General features: G+C 40.3%; 2 protein-coding genes across 6 annotated transcripts in view; one reads left to right on the top strand and one right to left on the bottom strand.

The window, feature by feature from the left end:
* Positions 1 to 20,874, top strand: part of INTS6 (integrator complex subunit 6) — a 104,437-nt gene that overhangs the window by 80,784 nt on the left and 2,779 nt on the right. Inside the window, exons 16-21 of one of the 4 annotated variants that reach the window (XR_003513736.1) lie at positions 1,696 to 2,067; positions 3,161 to 3,254; positions 4,939 to 5,081; positions 11,476 to 11,577; positions 12,768 to 12,849; positions 19,948 to 20,114. Coding sequence is in view for 1 of the 4 variants with exons in the window: in XM_027557312.1 (XP_027413113.1) it covers positions 1,696 to 2,067; positions 3,161 to 3,254; positions 4,939 to 5,032 (560 nt within the window). In the remaining 3 variants the exon portion in view is untranslated. Of the gene's footprint in view, positions 1 to 1,695; positions 2,068 to 3,160; positions 3,255 to 4,938; positions 8,174 to 11,475; positions 11,578 to 12,767; positions 12,850 to 19,947; positions 20,115 to 20,874 lie in introns of those variants that run through there. The other 3 variants (XR_003513737.1, XR_003513735.1, XM_027557312.1) reach the window with 3 other exon arrangements.
* The window catches only part of SERPINE3 (serpin family E member 3), a 33,241-nt gene continuing 17,312 nt past the window's right edge, over positions 4,946 to 20,874 (bottom strand). Inside the window, exons 6-9 of one of the 2 annotated variants that reach the window (XM_027557315.1) lie at positions 19,185 to 19,285; positions 9,575 to 9,661; positions 8,960 to 9,043; positions 4,946 to 6,568 (exon numbers count right to left, since the gene is read on the bottom strand). In XM_027557315.1, coding sequence (XP_027413116.1) covers positions 6,525 to 6,568; positions 8,960 to 9,043; positions 9,575 to 9,661; positions 19,185 to 19,285 — 316 coding nt within the window. In that variant the 3' untranslated portion in view covers positions 4,946 to 6,524. Of the gene's footprint in view, positions 6,569 to 8,542; positions 9,044 to 9,574; positions 9,662 to 19,184; positions 19,286 to 20,874 lie in introns of those variants that run through there. The other variant, XM_027557314.1, reaches the window with a different exon arrangement.

The following is a 20,874-nucleotide window of genomic DNA, read 5'->3' as shown; positions in this document are numbered from 1 at the left end:
CTAGACTTTATTCTAAGGACAGTGAAAATCCATTGAAAGAGGTAGTGATCTGATCTGATTGGCATTTCATAAAGACCAGGCTGACATTACTGTGTGGAGTATTTTTTGTTGTTCAGTCGCTGAGTCATGTGGAATATTATTATTGGGGAAGAATGAGAGTTGATGAAGGGAATGTTTAATGGAGTAATTAATTGTAGGTGGTGATCATTCATGGGTAAGAACATCTTAACTGGAGAGAAGCCAAATATGATCCCTCCTGATGGGATTACACAGTACTACATTTGAAGTATCTGCCACCCAAAATACTGAATGAACATCAATCTGATCAAGCCTCTGTAGCTACAGGGAAATAATTAGCAAAATCCAGATCGTGGTAAATTACAGGACAAAGAATCTGGTGTGGATATATTTTTCAAGGAAAAGAAACATAGAAAAAAGAGAGGTACAGAAGGATTTTATAGATGAAAAGAGCAAGAGTTTTCACAAGAGTGCGTGGAGAAACGCTCTTGAAGCGGCATTGGAAAGAAAAGGGGCTAGTGACGCCACCTCATTTTAAGTCCGTGGAGAAAGTTTGAGAGCGAGGGCTTTCTTTGCAGGAGAGCTGGATTTCAGTTAAAACAGGAGTTGCTGTTGAGATTATTCATTGAAGTTTGCAAATCATGGAGTACGATTTAGGATGAAGGAAGGGAGTCAGAAGTTCAGAGAATTTTTGTGGTGGGGAGGGAGTTTAAATTTTGAATAGTAAGGCGATGAATTCATCTGGGTCCTGGTGGTTTGGTGAGCAATCAGGGAACTGAGAATTCAGCTGCTTTCTCTGGTGAGCAGATAAAATAATCTGATATTAAGTGGCAAGCTTGCAAGCCTTTTATGTCTAGTCTAGTGAGCTGAAGTGGAACCAGCTACTCTTCATTGCTCAAGTAGTGAAGACCATGTGGATGGTTATACGGAAAGGTGCTCTGGAGGTTTGGGGCCATGTTGCTGCAGAATACTGATTAGCTTAAGCTTCCTGTGTTTACTTTTGCCTCTAAATAGTAACTGTATAAGGCAGAGGTAAATTGGAATGAACTGCTGCTGCTGCTGCTAAGTCGCTTCAGTCGTGTCTGACTCTGTGCAACCCCAGAGACAGCAGCCCACCAGGCTCCCCCATCCCTGGGATTCTCCAGGCAAGAACACTGGAGTGGGTTGCCATTTCCTTCTCCAGTGCATGAAAGTGAAAAGTGAAAGTGAAGTTACTCAGTCGTGTCCGACTCTTAGTGACCCCATGGACTGCAGCCTACCAGGCTCCTCCATCCATGGGATTTTCCAGGCAAGAGTACTGGAGTGGGGTGCCATTGCCTTCTCTCTAATAAAAGGATAACCATGATAATCTTGATCATATATGTCTCCCTAAAGCAGTGAAAACCACTTATTCAATAAAATTGCCATAGAAAAAAACCAGAAAACTAAAAGTTTTTTTAAACTGACTTTTATTTTTTCCCCCCAGGCAAAAATTGTACAAATTTTGTAAATACTGTGAATGTTTCACGTTGAAATACACTGTATATATGGCAAAGCTTAAGAACCGTATCACATTGTTAATTTCTAAGAGTCAAGGAGATCAGTTGTGATTTGCTACAATATTGTTTCTTAGACGTTTTCTTTACTGTGTGCTTTGAAATTGGCTCTCATCTTTCTTTCTTTTTTCCTTATTTTTAGTTTCTGAAGCCACTAATGATTCGACAATGGATGATGTGGTTGAAAATCATGTTGCAGACCAACTTTCATCAGATACTACACCAAATGCTATGGAAGCTGAATTTTCAGGATCTTCTCCAGCCAACTTACTGGAACGACCAACCAATCATACAGAGGCTCTCGGTCACGACCACTTAGGAACTAATGACCTCACTGTTGGTGGATTTTTAGAAAATCACGAGGAGCCCAGAGATAAAGAACAATGTCCTGAAGAGAATATACCAGCATCTTCACTCAACAGAGGAAAGAAATTGATGCATTGCAGAAGCCACGAAGAGGTCAACACTGAACTAAAAGCACAAATAATGAAGGAGATCCGAAAGCCAGGAAGAAGTATGTACAATTAGAGACAGACAACAGATTTGATTTTTGTATGTGCTCTAAGAAAAAAGTCAAATTAACTAAAGCATAGATCTGACTTTAGATCAGTCTTGAGAACAACATATCAGCTATATAAGATCCCATTCTTTATTCAGCCAACACTTACTGCTATATCCAAAGTACTGTGTTAGGTGTGGTAAATAAGGAGGGATGAGAGTAGAGTAGGGAAACACACAGATAAAAATTAAACCTGGTTCCTCCCATGACAGGAACCGATAGTCTTGAACATTCTGCCAACCAGCAACTGGAATTTTTTTTTTTTTTGGAATTTTAAGGTAACAGAAAAAACCCCCAAAGATGCAATAAATATTAAATGACTTCATATCTGTAAAGTTCTTGGCACAGTACCTACCCACCATCTTAACTTTTAAGATTTAAACTATAATAGTGACAGGGATGCGTTTAGGCCAAAAAACTAAAATTATGAAGTTGTCTGTTATATGAGTAGAGAAGAACTTTGTGAGATAAAGTTTCAATATTCTTACTGATATTCATTCAGAAGATTTGGACAGATCACCTGCTATGATGGTGCCCATGGGTGGTCCAGAAGTGGGTAAGACTCAGTACTGGTCATTTTAGGAGCTTATAGTCCTTGACAGAGGACTATTAAGTTTTATGTGAAAACTTGAAATTGAGACAGCATTCTTGTTTATTTTTTTCCTCTATTTTATCCACCCCCTATGTTAGCTGTAATTTAGAGTTTGTTGTAAGGTTGGATTTTTGTAAAGGCCACTTCTTATTTTTCAGTGGCACTACCAAAAAAGCTGTTTACTCATTCTTCTAAGCTGTATGTTTTGATATATATATACATGAGTTCCCTAATGAGAACTTTTACCAAGAAAAGGCAGTGTTTGACAAGTTATTTTATCTTTGTTGATGTCTGATGAAATACATGTATTATAAAATCTCTAAAGAACGGTGAAGTTTTTAGGTAAACTATTTTTAGTTTTGTCTTAATCTTGATGTGTAGTAAACTGTAATAGGAAAATATTGAATAAGTGTGCAAAGTAACACCACTTTTCTTTTTGCTTCTCTTATTTTTAAGAATATGAAAGAATCTTCACTTTACTGAAGCATGTGCAAGGCAGTTTACAAACAAGACTAATATTTTTACAAAATGTCATTAAAGAAGCATCAAGGTAAGTAATCTGTTGTACATTATGGTATGATGAAATGAGTCCCCAGTTTCTATAGTTGGTATTTTAACAGTATCTACTTTATACTTGTGTTGTTATGCATGTATATGACACACCAATGTGTAAATAAGTAATTCTTATTTTTGGTTTATTGAAAGTTAAGGTCACTTAAAAAATAGCCACACACAAATTCTTTAGAAATCATGAACCCTTTCTCTCTACACATTACAGGTATTGGCATAATTCTCATTTATCCTACTCTGTGGCTTTTTGATGTCTTTATATTTTACAGTCTTTCATTTTTCTCTGTATATTTGAACTACAGTTAATATTAGTGATTAAAAGTAACCTTGAAAGGCAGTATTTGAATGCAGGAGTTCACTTGTACGTGGGAAAACATGTAATTAAGGGACAAGAGCTGGACAAATGAGCCTTATTCTGATTGCTTCAGTAGCCCAAGATTACGTACTTTAGTACAAGGAATGTGGATCAAGATTATAAACGGTGACCACAAAGTGCAATTAACTGGAAAGCATAGTTGTATGAGTTTAGTGAGTAAAAAAGTGTTTTTTAAAATTTCTGCTTTAAGACTTTTTAGAATTCTAGTATTGTAAGAAAACTTAAGGTTTATCTCATCTGACCTTCCAAGATACCCATCCTTTAATTATGCTACCCACCCTTTAATTATGTACCCCACCAATTTCTTCCATGCTTCATGTAAAGGTTTTTATTTTTTTAAGATAAAGCCATTAATCCTTTTTTTTTTTTTCCCTCTATGAGTGGCTAGAGCATGGGCTACTTTCAAGTCTCAAGATAAGGCCATAACTTTTCATATTACTTACTTTGAATATTTAACCTGTTTTGCTCTTTATATAACATGCTATCAACTCAAACTTCATAGATTTAGCTGTATTCCGGGTGCCTGAATTCTGTTACCTTTTAGAGAGTTGTATAATATTATGGTGGTTAGTTGTTATTAGTTTACAAGTACAGAGGAAGTAGGCATCAATTGGGCCGTGTTTTTGGAGAGTCTAAAAAGCATCTGCATACTTCTGTACATTATGTACACATACTTCTGTACAAAAGCAATTTTAGTCTGCTATATTTATTACTGAAAAAATTTAAAAATTTTCACTTGAACTTTTAACTGTTAGCTATATCCTATAGTGCTGATGTCTGATTGTCCTTAACTTGTTGCTAGTTTTCAAATTGTAATAGTAGAACATCACAGTTTAAATGTGAATGGCCAAATTTCATTTCTTCCATTTTGTGGGGGATTATATTCATATTTTATTCATACTCCTTTCAACATTGCACTTTCATAGAGAATAAGAACCTACTGGAGTCATTTCTTTGGGAACCCAGATTGCTGGAATGTTTATAACCCTTGTATTTATTAGGTTTTTTTTTTTTTCCCTTGTTTTTCTTTTTTACTGTGAAAGAAATAACCTCTTATCCATTGTACCTAGGCCTGGATTGTTTGTTTTAGAAACAAACTATAATACTGTACTGATAAAATAATTTGCTAAGAGATTTTATATATCATAAAGCTGTTGATTTTTCATTTTCATTTCACTTTAAAAAATCTTCTCAAAGCAGTTTTTCTCTTTAAAAAAAAATTATACTGATATGTAACTATTTGTTAAAAAGAAATTGAGAGTGCTATTATACTTATTTTTTCATACAGGTTTAAAAAAAGAATGCTAATAGAACAACTGGAGAACTTCTTGGATGAAATTCATCGAAGAGCCAATCAGATCAACCATATTAATAGCAATTAAAAGAAAAGAGAATGTGGCCACTTATTTCACTACCTTCTCCAAATACAAAGTAAATACAAGACTGTTGTGATCTTGCATTCATTTTTTGACATGCATTGTTGGCTTTTTGAAATACTAAGAGCAAGTCTACAGATCCTTTTTCCATCATTTTACAGTGACCTTTTCTTCATTTTGGTTTATTTTTGTAATGTGAAAAGTATCACTCTAAAAAAAACATTTTTATTTAACAAACTAAAAATATTCCTCCAAATCTCTTGCTTGTCATTGACTCTTGCGTGTCAATTTCCCTCAGGTTCTATTTTCTTAAACCAACCTTCAAAATTGTCACCTCTGTTAAGGTTGAACTTTGCCAAAAAAATAAAAAAGTTACTTTGTAATTTTTGGGGAAAAAAAAGCACATACATTAAAACTAGGCAATGTTTTGTATATACAGTTATTTTGGATATATTATTGTAAGTTGTACAAATGTATTTTGAAGAATATTTAAGAAAAGCACTTTTGTTATTCCATCAATAAATGCTCTATTTTACTCTTGTGTGGTTTAGGAAATAATCACATTTAAAGTAATCATTTAAAACCATCTTAAGATAATGGAATTTTAAAGGCATTGCTTTTTAGCATTGGAAAAATACACCACTTGAAGTTCACATTTGTTAAACCTAACTGTAATGACATGTTACATAATCTGCATTGTCTTTTTACTCTATGTTCTTAGATTTTGTTGGCCACTCCGACACACTCCGTTTCTGCCTAGACAATGGAAACGTATCTGCGGATAGGCAGACTCTTAAAAGCTGTTTCAAAAGCAGACACCTTTGAACTCTATTGGTTTCCTTACTTCCTTTCCTTCAACCCCTCCCTTTTCCTTTCTCACCAGGACTGTGGTGAAGCTGTCAGGGAGTTGTAAATTTGGGGGACACCACATACTCTGAAATGTGTAGCATTTAGCAGCCTGATGCCATGCTTGCAGAAGTCCCACAACAGACTGAGGGTTCCACGGATCTCTTTGTTCTGCTCTGCTGTTACACTTAAACTGTCCATTTCCTTTAGAAGCTAAATGGAAAGGAAACACATTTTAAATGACTTTGTCCATTCTGCATTCTCCCTGAGTTGTCCAGGATAAGGAAAAGGCAACGCTATTCACTATCCACCCTCAGTCCACTGTGGCCTCACGTGTCCTTACTGAGGACTGTGAGCCTGTGGCCTGACTCACTCACCATTCATAGGTCACTGCTGTGCCTTTTAGTGCTTCGGGGATAACGAGTAGAAAAGAAGGCTAAAACACATTTAGATTAAAAGAGGGTAAAATAAATTTATAAAATTATGGCAAAGTGGAAGTATTTTTAGGTTCATAATATTTGAAAAACACATACCCTTATCTTTGTACACCTCAGCAGATCATTTTTTAAATTTCAGGGGTATAGGAAAATGAAATTGTAATTTTTGAAGAAAAGCATAGATAAAGTGGAGAACATGCTTGAGCTCTGTTATTTCAGTGTAGGGGGTTCAAAACTCTCCCAATACTGAAGACAAATGCTGTCAAGAAAAAAACATAATGTAGTGTTACATAGTATTTTCATATGCAGTTCTTTAAACATTTTTTTTAAACCTCTTAAAAAATACCTCTGAGCAGGATATTACTTAGTAAGTGGAATTGTTAAGGTATTAATAGTTAGCTGCAGTCACATGGCTAAATTCAACATCAGATACACAAAATCCAGAATATATTGTCTGGTTTTAAATTATATATGTTTAGATTCTGAGATTAACAGAAGAGCTTTACAAGTCATTCAGATAAAAGTTAATATTTAACAAGAATGTTTAGTAAAGCAACTAAATATTCTGTCTGTTCCAACATTTGCCCACTTTTCCTTATCAGAATGTTCTTTCTTGCATTTCACAGGTTGCTCATGAGGTGATCCTTTAGACCCTTGATCCTTAATATATTTCAGGGTATGAACCCTAGGTGGAGTTGGCAAGAAGCAGTTTGTGTTGTCTCCTCTTGTCCTTAATCTCTCTGCCACCATACTCCGTCTACGCTCTTACCCCAAAATACAGTCACAAGCTTTGAAACCCATAAAAATTCAAGCTTAATATTTCATTTCTTGCAGAGCTTTTTTTATTTGTTTTTACAGATTAAGAAACTGGGCGTGTTAGTTAAATTACTGAACTACTACAGCAAAGGGGAAGTGGGAGTACATGGAGGGGAATATCATGTCTTTTAGGTCCTTTAGATCACTGGATGGCTGACTGTAGGCTGGACAAGTGATGTTCTCCAACAGTTTAATCTTGAGGTGAAGATCATTTTTGGTAATGTTCTTACATGTGTCCCATTTGTCAACTGATTGAGTTATGATTTGCCCTTATCAGTAAGCTTCGTCAGTTTGGTATACTGGAGGCTGAGGCTCATTTCTGTCCTTTCATTACCCCGTCATCAGAAGAGTAGCGACTCGGCCTTGTGTGATGTGAGCAGGTACCTCCCAGGGAGAAAGGCAGAGAAACTCACGGGGACTATTGCGGATCATGGAACTGGTGTTGGATTATATTTTCATTCTGTTTATTAAGGCAGTTCTGAAAACTCTTTATCACAGAAACAGTGATGTATCCTTTACTAGTCAGTTCAAAGATTTTACATCATTTTATGCAGTTGAATTCCAGAAGAGAAACTGTTCTCTTAACTGTCGTCAACCTTTATTGGCTATGAGCTTTTGACAGTGACCCTTCTGTTCAGGTTTAGTCCAGTCTCTTGTTTCTTGAGGGAGTAGAACCTGTCGTTCTTCATCTTAACTGTTTTTGACCTGTATCCTTTCTAAGAGAGGGCTCTCTGATACCTGTTCTGAGTGATAAGTGACATTTTCATCTGGTGAAATACTATGAGGATATATTCTGTTGATGGACTTTCTCTCCCCGCAATAATCCCTTAATAGATAATTCCCTAGTGAATGATTATCTTCATCCTTTTTGTCACAAGTGTCTTTGCTTTCTAGCACAAATTACAGCCGTACGCAAATGATTCTCAGATAAAATGATGTTGACAGTATTTCCTTAACGATTTGTGTAAAACCTATGCATAATTTTCATTATTCTAACTTGACATTTTTTCTCTCCATAAATAAAAATAATGCCTGATGTTTAGTTAAAGTAGATCCACTTTTGCTTGATTTTGTTAGTCCTGGTCCATCCTATTTATTTTTAACACATTGTTTAGACTTGCCAACAACTCTTTACTGAGAATCTCTCTTTTTTCCCCAGGCTGATAAGTAATTGCCAGAGAAGGTGGGGCAACATTAAGAGGAATCATTTGAATACTTTGTTCACTGTTGTTGAGACTTAAAGGACTTCTGCTTGTCCTTCTGATGTGCTAAGGCTCTGCCTGTACCATACCATCTTTGGATTAAGATGAGGTTGTATGGTAGGACAAGGCCTAGGGCAAATATTTGATTTCTGTGTAATTTCAACAAGCTTGAGGAAGATCAACAGAAAAGCTATAGAAACGCAGGTGCATTCCCTAGGATACTAGGGGCGCTGAGAGTACCAGGGGACAACTTGGACACTCGTGGCCTGAATGAACACCCTCAGCCTACAAGGCCCAGAAAGTTCAGCAACAATGGGGAAAAAAGATACATCGTTTATTTTACTTTCATCATTTTTTTTTAAGTCCTCCCCAGAAGTAGAAACTTACATTTTTAAATGGGCTGAGAGGAACAGAAGGCAGAAAAGCCACAAGAGGGTATTAGTCTCCTCAGTAGTTATGAAATATCCCCCTTTCTCAGGATACATGACATAGCAACTGGGGAGCTTTGGAAGCACTACAGAAACCAGCTAAAAGGAATGCTTGTTTTAGGTTGGGGTGGACAAATGAGCCCTTGTTGCTAGAGAGGTGCTGATAAATATTTACATGAATCCTATCAAAAAACACTAATATACCTGTGTTCGGTTCTCTCAGGAAAAAGATGAACGGCCGATCCGCTTTAAAAATAGGAATCCGAGACCTTTTCAGTAACAACAGAGCTGCAGGAAAGATAAAAGAGTAGAATCCCATTGTATTTTCTCTTCATTTGAGGAAAGTCACTATTATAATTGGATACAAAGTCACTTGATTTTTGAAGAAATAAAAGCATCCTAATGATACAGCATTGTTTTAGTGTTATGATGGGGTGCAAATGGGAAAATTAAAAAGAAAAGATAGCACTTAGCCAACACTGTGTCCTATTCTCAGAATATTTCATGGAATAAATTCCTTCCTGAAGGTAATTTTCAGAATGACTATTCCTTATTTATGGGGTCATGGTGCAGATCCTTTTCAAAATGGCTCTTTTTCTCCCCTCATTTTCAAGAACTTGATTCTGTTAACCACCCCCCCACCCCGTTTTTCCGTTTTTTTTTTTTTTTTTTTTAATGCTCTTATCACATCTGGACATGGGATTTTAGTGGGAAGGCTTAGAAGTGTGAAGGCTGAACTGGATGAGTCTAACAAAGGGGGAGATGCGGGCCCGCAGCATTCCTGAGCACTGCTGACACCCAGTCCTCTTGGGCACACACCTGTGGCTGCAGATGCCTTGGTGCCTTCCTCTGAAACCTCGATCTTGGCTTTGTGGATCGCTTCAGAAACATAAAAGCCATCTTGGCCTAAGCAGAGGAAATAGAAATGGGATTATTTGCATTTTGTTGAAAGATGTGAGTACATTTTTAAAGAACAGAGTTATAGTCTTGCATGCTGCTTACTGTGGAAATAGGAAGAGATTTGGGAAATTTTAAGGTGCAGTATTTTATGCAACTTTCAAAGCCTCAAATTCGGTTAAGTATCCAATAAGTGAAAGTGTTAGTTGCTCAGTCGTGTCCAACTCAATTGCGGTCCCATGGACTGTAGCCCACCAGGATTCTCTGTCCATAGAATTCTCCAGGCAAGAATACTGGAGTGGGTTGCCATTCCTTTCTCCAGGGGATCTCCCCAACCCAAGTACTGAACCTGGGTCTCCTACATTGCAGACAGATACTTTACTGTCTGAGCCCCATCTACTAAATAATCCCACTCAATATTCAGGGCTGTGTCCCCATTTTTTCAAGTTAATTTTCAAGCCCAATTTCTAGTTACTGTTGAAATCTTCAGTATTTCTAAAATTTCGGTGTATAAGAATTGCCAGAGTATGTGTTAAAATGCAAATTCCAGAGCCCAGGAATCTGCACATTCAGCAAGCTTCTGAGATGACTTCCCTTGAATGCCTTCTTGGGCTGCATTTTAAGAGCCACTTTTAAATGACAGTCAGAGGTTTGTACTATGGGCTTTAAAAGGCAATGTATTAAAAATATCTCATGCCGCGTGACCGCATTCTGTATACTGAGCATATCAGTTATGCAATTACCTTGCCTCATGGGCTAGAGTCTGCAGAGAAAACGAGAGGTGAGAACTATAATGGTTGTATGTCAACAATTTCAAAGGCATCATAAGCTTAGCAAACAGGAATTTGAGTGGTGACGTTAGAGAAATGGACAGGTTTTTATAATTTAGCCATCCATCATGTTTAAACAGTTCGCTTGGTACTTGACACAAAAAATGAAATTAAGAATCTTGAGAACGAGAAGAAACTAGAAATCCACACGCTTGACCAGAGGTTCTGTTGGGCAGATACAGGCGTTCTGACAGCAGGTACCTTGCCCATTTCCACTCAACCCTTCCACACGGATGCCACCACCTTGCAAAAGTGTGTTCTAGTTGATTCTAGCATGCCCTGGAAAGGGAGTGGTGTCAGGAGTCTTAAACATCGTGAGGGACATGCTGTATTCTGAGAGGGCTTCTCTGTTTTATCTTAGGATAAATTATTTTTGATTTCTCATACACAATACGAGGGGACGGTGAATGAGTGTTGTGAGAGAGTAAGACCAGCAGAGTACAGAATATGTGGCGTCTCATCTGTCTTTTACATAAGGGAATTGTGAGTTGGCTGTTTGCTGTAAGGAACAGATCTTTCTCAGTGCCAGTGAAGGGGACCAGACAAGGGCCAGAGGGAGAGAAAAATCAATGGAAACAGTCACTTGGCATCACTCAGCCTTCTGATTGGTTTTAGCAGTTGGTCTTTTTCAGTAGCATTTTTTAGAAAATCTATGATCTATAGCCTGTCTCGCTAACTCCCTGAGCAAACTGAAATGTGGGACCCAAATTAGAACTGTGTGTATAAGGAATGGTTAATGGTCATGAGAAGGTTTTACTAATCTGTGACTTCATTACTATCTAGAATGGTATCCAAATATTTAATGAAATGAGCAGAGGTTCTCTATCAGCTAGAATATAGTTGAATACATTTGTGTTAAGAGTCCAGATGCCCTGGCACAATGTGAGAAATGGTGCCAACTGGTTGGTATGAATGAGTTTTTCAGTAGATGACTTGGCTATTTCACTTTCTTGAAACTGCAACTGAGGAGCTTTTTTCTCCATCCTATTACAGGAGTGGCCCAAGAAGTGACATTTACATGTTTGCACAGACATAGGCTTAGACCCATAGCCTGGCATGCCTCGGCATCCTCATCTCCTATACATTTTATCTCTGGTAAGAGTTAACATTTCAGAAGACCAGCATTTGTCATCAAAACAAGGATTCAGGAGTCATATGTGGGTTATGTTTTTCTTCTTGCTTGATCTTGTATTGCAGATCCCAATTTGCTTACTTCTGTTAAGTGGCTCTGGATATGTTATGCAATGAACTCAGCCTAGAGGATCCTCCTGGCTTTGGGCTTATTCTCTCCTGCAGTGTTGGCAACTGTCTAATGACACTGAGGGCCATTCAACCTGTTTCCCCAAAATCTGTTCCCAAGGTTGTTTACAGGTGCTATTCTGTATAAAGGGTTCCATGAGTAATAACATGGGAAATGCAAATTGAATAGGCTTGTGCTTTTGTTTTTAACAGTAGACTTCTTAGAGTTGCTCATTTGTTAATGTTCATGGTGTTCATAGCTCTACAGGAGCGTGGTCATATGTAGTGTTTAACCATGGAATGACACACGATCTCCTGTCCCCAAATTTACCAGGTTAGCATTCTACAGAACCTACTTTGGGAAGCTAGCCGCCTTCCCCTCAATAAACCCTTCCACTCCTATATTACATTTCAATATCCAAAGCAAATGAATAAACTCTTCTTCCATAACAGCTTCTGTGTTTCCATCTGAACCTTCCTTTTTGGATTGTAAGTTCCCAGAAAACAGAAGCTGTATTATTCTAAATACTTGTTACCTCGTTCAACTAGCATAATAGTGCTTGGCACACATAGGTGTATAGTGAATGTTGGACGAATGACTGAATACTGGGGGCTCGCTCCACACACTACATTTGTTTCATTTCCCCCATAAAAACAGCTGCCTTAATGTCCTTTAATCTGATTTTCACTCGTAAGGAAATGGTTGGTGTCTGTGGACTCGGGCGCAGCACAGGAATCCTTGGCAAGTGTCATCTGAATGACTCAGAGCCCCCTTCCCCTTTGTTAGTGGAGCCCATGGTGCTTTGTATGTGGCCATACTCTCAGAAGGTTAAGGGTTTTCATAATGTGAGACTGTATAAACATAAGATTTGCAAAATGTAAACCGATTATCTGACATTCCATTGTCAGCTTCTCATCATCACATCGTTGGCTGTGTCTTTTGTCTCCCCAGATATTATTACTTAATATTGGCAGTATTAATGCTTTGAAAAAGTTATCGCCAGGATCTGCTTCTAGTTTATCTTTCCCCTCTTCTTGTCACTTAGTTGTAGATGGAGAGTGTATCTCACATAGCAGCCAGCCCAGAATATACAGAGTGCCGGAAAGAACCTGAAATGGCCTCTCCAAGTAGGTGGTTAGTTCCTCTTTCTGTCCTTCTCATCTAGCCCTCTCCTCACATCTTGCTTTCTTGCCACTCTCCCAGCCAGCTTTGTTAAGGTGTAATTGGCATGTACAGTGTAAGTTTCAGGTGTATAATATGATGATTTTATGTATGTGTATATTGCAAATAAGATAATATACTTTATATCTGTACCCTTTGACCACCTTCAGCCATTCTCCCCACCCTGGCCACCACCACTGTGTACTCTGATTCTATGATTTTAGCTTTTTATTAGATTAGATTTAGATTTTAGATTATATATAGTATATGTGAGATCATACAGTATCTGTCTTTCTCTGACTTAATTCACTTATCGTAATGCACTCAGGGTTTTTCTATAATGTTGCAAATGGCAGGATTTTCTTTTTATGGCCAAATAATATTCCACCGTATATGTTGACACTTAACTTTTTCCATGACTGTTCTAAACAATAGAACATGAGGGTGCAGATATCTCTGTGACACAATGATTTCATTTCCTTTGGATACATACCCAGATATGGAATTGCTGGATTATATAGAAGTTCTATTTTACTTTTTTGAGGAAACATGATACCGTTTTCCATAGTGGCCGCACCAGTTTACATTCCTCCAACAGTGCACGAGGGATCCCTTTTATCCACATTCTTACCAACACTTGCTATTTCTTCTTGGCTATGGCGTACGGCTTGCAGGATCTTAGTTCCCTGACCAGGGGTCTAACCTGCGCCCTCAGCAGTGAGAGTGTGGAGTCCTAACCACTGAACTCTTGCCATTTCTTATCATTTTGATAACAGCCATTTTCAAAGTTTCTGTTGAGAAATCCACTGGTTGTCTTATGGGGGTTCCTTGTACGTAACTTGTTTCTTGTCTTGTGTGCATGCTTAGTTGCTCAGTTGTGTCCAACTCTTTTAAACCCCATGGACTGCAGCCTGTCAGGCTCCTCTGTCCATGGGGATTCTCCAGGCAAGAGTACTGGAGTGGGTTGCCATTTCCTTTTTCAGGGCATCTTCCTAAGCCAGGGACTGAACCTGGGTCTCCTGCATTACAGGCAAATTCTTTACCATCTGAGCCATCAGGGAAGTCCCCTTTCTCTCTTGCTGCTTTCCAAATTCTTTGTCTTTGACTTTCGACTAATTATAACATGTTTCAGGGTAGCCCTATTTAAGTTCAACCTATTTGGGGTCATGGCCCTCAAAAATCTGGGTGCCCATTTTTCTCTCCAATTTTGGGAAGTTTTCAGCCAGTATTTCTTTAAATAGACTTTCTGTCCCTCTCTCTTCTTTCTGGGATTCCCATAGTGTATATATGGTTCCTTCCCATAGTGTATATATTGCTGGCTTTGAAGAAAGCCAACTACCATAGGTTTTCTTCACTGTATTCCTTTTGCTCCTCTTACTAGATAATTTCAAATGTAATTCACTGGGGTTTTTGTTTTTTCCTTTGCTTGATCAATTCTGCTGTTGAGGCTCTAATCTTCAGTGCAGTCACTGTATTAAGCGTTAGGATTTCTGTTTTGGTTTTCTGATAGTTTGTGTTTCTTTCTTGAACTTACTTATTTGTGCACTGTTTTTTCAATTTTGTCTGTCTGTGCATTCGTGTAGTTTACTGAACTTCTTTAAGAGGATTACTCAGAATTCTTTGTTAGTTCATAGATCTCCATTTCTCTATGAGAGTTGAGTGAGTGGGTATTAGTTGCTCATTCATGTCCGACTCTTTGCGACCCCATGGACTACAGCCTGCCAGGCTCCTCTGTCCATGGGATTCTCCAGGCAAGCATACTGCAGTTAGTTACTGGGGTTTTATTTGTTTCTTTCAGTTCTATCATGTTTTTGTAATCCTTCAAGCTCCTTCATTCCTTGCATTAACATCTATGTATTTAAAGTAAGCAGTCTGCTCTCCCAGACTTTATAGATTTGCTGTGGCAGGAAAAAGACCTTCACCAGTCAGCTCCCAGCAGCTATGGATGGGTGAGGCCTTCTGTCAGGGTCTCTGTTTGAACAAGGCTACTGCGTATGCTCAGAGGTTGCAGGGGTTGCTGCTGGCTGGCTTCTTTGGTTGGGTGGGACTGCTGGCTAGACTGTGCGTTCAAGTGGAGCCACTGGGTGGGCTTCCTCTTTAGGTGGAGCTTCTGGCTATGTTTCATGGTTGGGTTGAGCTGCTAGTTCGGTAATTACCTCTGGTTGAGTGAGGTTGCAGGCTGTGTTCCCTGGCAGGATGGTATGATTGGGCAGTTGTGGGCTGGGCTCTGCAACCATTCCTGGTCAGATGGGGACTCAGGGTGTGTTTCCCAACTGGATGGTGCTATTGGCTGGGCTCTGTGTCAGGTGGGGCCACAGGCTGGGCTTTGGCTTGGTGGTACCATGAGTTGAGCTCCAAGGTCATCCACAGTCCCTGATCAGGCTTCCTGGTTATGTGGTGTCAGGGACTGTGCTCAACAGTTGCGCAGGGCGTCTGACTTAGCTCTGCCCAAGCATGGCCGTAGGACAGGCTTCTTGGCAATCTGGGTTCTCTGGCCAGGCTTCCTGCATGAGTGGGACATGAGACTATGCTTGGTGGTTAGGTTGGGCTGTGAACTTGCTTTCCTGCCTGGGTGAGTTGGGAGTATGGTGGCCCTTTCACCAGAGACCCAAATCCCATAAGAGCCAACTGAGCCCTCTGGCCAGATGGGGCCACTGGCTTGGCTCTGCCCATGGGCATTGCTCCTGGCTGGGGATTTTGCTCAGGTGCACTGCAGTATGCTCTTTTAAGGTGTAGGTGCTGAATGCTGTATGTAGGCTTTGCCCCCCTTCTCTATCTCTCTGATCCGTGAGGCAGGACCTGAGCGGATCTGTCAGGATGTGTCCTGAAACACTTGAATGAGCTGGATGAGCCAGATGTCCACCTTGGGCCTCTCTTCTCTCACTGGAGAAACCATGGACCAGGGGGCACTCTCGGTGCAGTGCTGCGTCAGCCTGGAGCGGGTGGTGATGTGGTCAGAAAGGAGCCATTCCTCTTACTTTCTTTTTATGCCTTTTTTAAAAAAGTATAACTTTATTTACTTTGGCCGCACTGGGTCTTCATTGCTGCACGGGCTTTCTTCCAGTTACAGCAAGTGGGGGCTGCTCTCTAGCTGTGGTGTGCGGGCGTCTTATGTTGCGGAGCACGGGCTGTGGGGCGCGTGGACTCGGCAGTTGTGGCTCTCAGGCACCAGAGCACAGGCTCAATAGCTGTAGTGCACGTGGGCTTAGTCGCTCTGCGGCGTGTGGGATCTTCCTAGCCCAGGGATCGAACCCATGTCTCCTACATGGGCAGGTGGATTCTGTACCCCTGAGCCACCAGGGAAGCCATTTCTTCTTACTTTCTAACGTGGTCCTTCTCAGTCTCTGTGTTTCAGAGGGGTGCTTCAGCCTCACCCCCAGGTGAGGGCATTTCTACAATGTGGACGTATGTGTGGAGACTTGCTAGTTGGTCTTCTTGGGAAAGAGACTGAAGTCCAGAATGACCTATGTTGCTATCTTGATGACCTTCTGCAGCTCTGCCCAATCACTGGTATGACAGAAGTTAACTTCAGTTCACAACCAAACAACTCTGGCTGGTTTGTTCATTCACATCATAGAAACAGGGAGCTTGTACGTCTTCCTGAGCAGAGGTTGGAAACCAGTCACAAAAGTTAAGAATAAGACAGTTTCTTCAAAGTTTCAAGTTTGTGCACAAGGACTGTTTCTTAGATTAGGAAGCTTGGGTTGGTATGAAAGCCTGCTGAGCCTACAGGAAGTGGGACTGCTCAGAAAGTGGATCTCTAGCTGATGTCTTTAGTGTGAGTGACACTGGCATTATTCTTAAAAGCTTCGTAACATGTAGTGCCAAGGTGGTATAGGGAGAAAAACAGCATAGGCCCAGCTGGGCGTTCTTCATGCAGCAAAAATAGGATTTGAGGCCATAAAAGAAGAAATGAGTGACTTTTTAAATGGAGAAGGGGAACTTGATTCTGGGCTTTGGTACCAAATAGAAAGAAAAAACCAAATGTTCCCAGTGGTTGCTGAGTGTCCATCAGTAGTACAAAACTATCTGCAGCCCCTTGTTAATTGTAGGATGGGAGACCAGCATTTTCTGATCACTTGCTCTCTGTCAAGCTCTCTTTGCTGTATGATAATTTGCTTTGCTGTATGATAATTTCATCTCTGCAAATAAGATGTGAGGTGGGAGGTGGCTACCCCATTTTAGGCATGACACATCTATTGTTAGATTCAGTGGCCGTGTCTCCAGAATTAAGTCAACAGTCTACTTAGGCACAGAAGTAACTAGTCTATTGATCATATTTAAAGAAAAACATCGGAAAGCAGTATTTTAGACAGCTAACTCTATCTGTAAAAAGCCAGATATTAAATATTTTAGCCATTATAGAGCATATGGCATCTGTTGCAAAGTCTCAGTTCTGCCATTATAGCAGGAAAGCAGCCATGGGTGAGTTTAAATGAATGGGAGTGGCTGTGTTTCAATAAAACTTTATTTATAAAAACAGGTGGTAGGCCCTCATTTGGTGATCCCTATGTTAGAGGAATAAAACTTTATGGGAGAAGATTGTAAGGTGGATATATTTTATCTGAAGGAAATAGGCATGCAAGCTTCCCACTTGGCGTGTGGTAACTGCTTGATACTTGTTTAACAAGCCAAATCCATAAGCCTATATTTCTGCTGATTTGAGCAAAAATAAGTAGACTTTAATTGCATTGTAAAACAAGAGGTTAGGTATTTTAAAAGGTTCTTTTTAAACTCAGCTGCTTATTAGATCTTGTCAAAGGAGCTCTGAGCCTCAGAGGTCTTTACTGATAGGAGAACTGCATCATGTGGGTTGAGCTCAATTCTTTTTGAGGACACAGGGTTGACTGCCTTTTAGGATGTATTTCTGAGAATGATGAAGGAGCAATCAGTGAGTCACAGTGACTACTGGAATGTAGCGGTGTGGAAGAGAAGGTCAGAATGGCTCCCAAATTTTGAATTAGGCTGGTCAAAACAGGAATGCCACAGCTGAGCTCCAGAGCCACAAAGATAGTGATGGGATTGTGTTATTAAAGATAGACTGCACACAAATCCTTCATCCCTTGCTCTTTCCTTGCCTCTTAGCCTTTAGCTCTAGTCTTCTTTTCCTGGCAGTGCCAGATTATGTTTGTGTCACCAGGGAAAATTTCTGGTAGAGTCATTCTCCAAGTCAACAGTATTTACTGGCTCCCCACTGTATGCCAAGCATTGCTGGGGGGCACTGGGCCCAAACTTGACTATTGCTTTGCTTACTATCTCTTTGCATGTTTAGGCAATGAGTTCAGAGCTGGTAGATTATAAATAACCTAGAATAGAGCCTTCCTCGTGTGCTTTCTGATAAGTAACTTTGCCATGGAGTCTAACTGGTCACATCTAATATCCAAGCCGAGACTCTGGTGTGGACTAAACTCACTTTTTTTTTTTCCCCTGCAATGGCTTAAGAAAGAAATCTGAGCAAGGCTTTAGAAAACATATCTGAGCTATGAGGTTCTAGCATTCCAAACAGAGGTTTCATCAGCTCCTCGGGCAAGGAAAGCATCAAGGCCAAGGCAATGCCTGCTCCAGGGTCATCTTCGTACAGATAGTTCATTACTATCCAGAGCAGCAACGAACCCGAGTCTTTGGAGTTGGCAGTAGTTTTGCCAGTGGTCTCCTGGGAGGATTCTGAAACATTAGGTTCTGGCCTTCCCCTCTCTTTTAACATTAGATGTCAGTTCTGTCAGACCACAGGTGAATGCAGAGCCCGTAGATTAGCAGGAGCTTGTCTACTATAAGCCACAAAACCTAATACTCTGGGAGGGAGAACATTTTAAGGCCAGGTTATAATTTGTGGAAGTAATTTGAAGAAAGGAAGTTCATTAGAAGAAGACAGAGAGGTCCAGGGAGGGAGGGAGGGGGCAGAGATAGAAACGAAGAGTGATGGTGGGAGGTCAGAATGATGGGCTCCGTTGTACCAGTATCTCTGGTTTCTCCTATCATGACGGGCAGAGGGAGGGGAGCTGTATCGTGACCTCTGATCACTGACTTCACTCTGAAGGTGGGTGCTTAGAGGCCATCTCAAGAAACACCCCGCCCCTACAAAGTCCAACCCAAATCTGGCATCTGAAGCAGCATGTTCTTATATACAGTAAAGCACTTTCTTTATTCTTTTAAGCCACATCATCTCTGGCTGTTTACCTCTAAAGGCTTTGTAGGTGTGAATCCCTTCATCAGTGCATGATCACTGATTAAAAACAGCACCTACCCCGCCCCCCCACCACACACACAATGCCAATATGCTTGGAAAAAGAACTGTTGTTACCTGAAATTCCTTTCAAGTTAGCTCTGAGTGGATCAAAAAGATCGATGACTCCCCAGGAATATAAAATGTTTTTCAAGTCGAAATGATTTTGGATCCTGAACCTAAAACAACAAAAGATATACACTTTCACTTAAGATTCTCACCTTGATATTCATCACATGCCAACCCACGCCCCTCCCTTCAAAGTCAGGGAGCTCCAGGCTCACCTCCAACTTCGTCTGTCACTGCTTCTTCCCACACCCCGACCCCCTGACTAATCTGATCCCACAGCCCCTTCTCCCACCTCTGGACCTTTGCTTCTGCTGTTCTTTCCAGGTCTGCCTTGAATTTGAATTGTACTGTCCTCTCCTCTAAGCTCAGTTCAGCGATCCCTCCTCCTCTTCCCCAGCTGTTGTGACCTTCGGTTCTTTAAGCCCTATTAAGCACTTTGTTCCACTCTTTTGATGTATAGAATGGTCTGTTTCCTATTAGTGTTATTTATGATACTGTAAACTATTTGAGAAAAGAGGCTCATTATTTCTTCATAGTAATTAATATTTAATGAGTGTTTACCATGTGTAGGAAATGGCAAGCCACTCCAGTAGTCCTGCCCGGAGAATCCCATGGACAGAGGAGCCTGGTGGGCTGCAGTCCATGGGGTCTCAAAGAGTCGGACGCGACTGAGCACCCACGTGTGCATACCATGTGCCAGGCACTAAGAGTATTTTATGCGGATGATCTCATCTCTTCATCACGTAACCGTGTTATTATTCTTGTTTTACAGATAGAACACTGAGGCTTGAAGAGTTTAAGGAGCCTGCCCAAGAGGACATCCTGAGTCTGCGACGGAGCCCGCCTGGACGAGGCTGACGGAGCGCAGAGCCTGTGCTCTCGGTGTCTACACTCTGCCACCTGCCATCTGCCTCCTGGCTGGGGTCTCACACACAGCAGGTGCGGAAAAGAAGTTGCTGACTAACTGCCAACTAATAGTGTCTCATTGAACATTTTTCTATTTGATACAACATATTTTCACGTTTGCTGTGTGCAGCGTGGGTCTTTAGTTTTCCCAGTTAAGTCCCGAGAGCAGGAAAAACCAGCCCACCAACTTTATCATGTTTCTCCAAGGGCAAGGCATTTAAAACTTTACTGTTGAAGGCGGCTTTAAAAGGATGAATGACGTGATTTTCCTTTGAGAACAAAAAAACTTCCAAATTGGAATTTAGATGGTCTTTTCTATAAATCATGCAGAACTTATCGGAGAATAAAAATACTGTACCAGACTGTTAAATATCCACGTTCTTCACTGCCATACAAGACAATGTTCCCAATATTTTAAACAAAGGTATCAGATTTTCTCATAAATGTGTGTTCTGAATCTTGGCCATAGTTTCCAAAAAAGGCACCAGCTTTCTCTAAGTATGCTGATATTTCACAAAAATTAAAAAAAAAAATTTTTTTCGGGGGCTACACCTCTCAGCATGTGGAATCTTAGTTCCCTGACCAGGGATCGAACCCACACCCCTTGCACTGGCAGTGTAGAGTCTTAACCCCTGGACTACTAGAGAAGTTCCTCAAAAAAAGTTTTTAGACCACCTTCTCTGAAATTTTCTTAAATCCTTAAACCTCACTTTTCTGAGAACTCTAAGTGCTAAAACATAGCGGTTAAGAACATGAACTTGGGAACCCAGTGCCTAGGCTTGAATGCTGGCTC

Source organism: Bos indicus x Bos taurus, chromosome 12 (genome assembly GCF_003369695.1).
Source record: "Bos indicus x Bos taurus breed Angus x Brahman F1 hybrid chromosome 12, Bos_hybrid_MaternalHap_v2.0, whole genome shotgun sequence".
Classification (NCBI taxonomy): Eukaryota; Metazoa; Chordata; class Mammalia; order Artiodactyla; family Bovidae; genus Bos; species Bos indicus x Bos taurus.
Note: the sequence above shows the minus strand (reverse complement) of the source record. Positions and strands in the feature narration are given on the sequence as shown.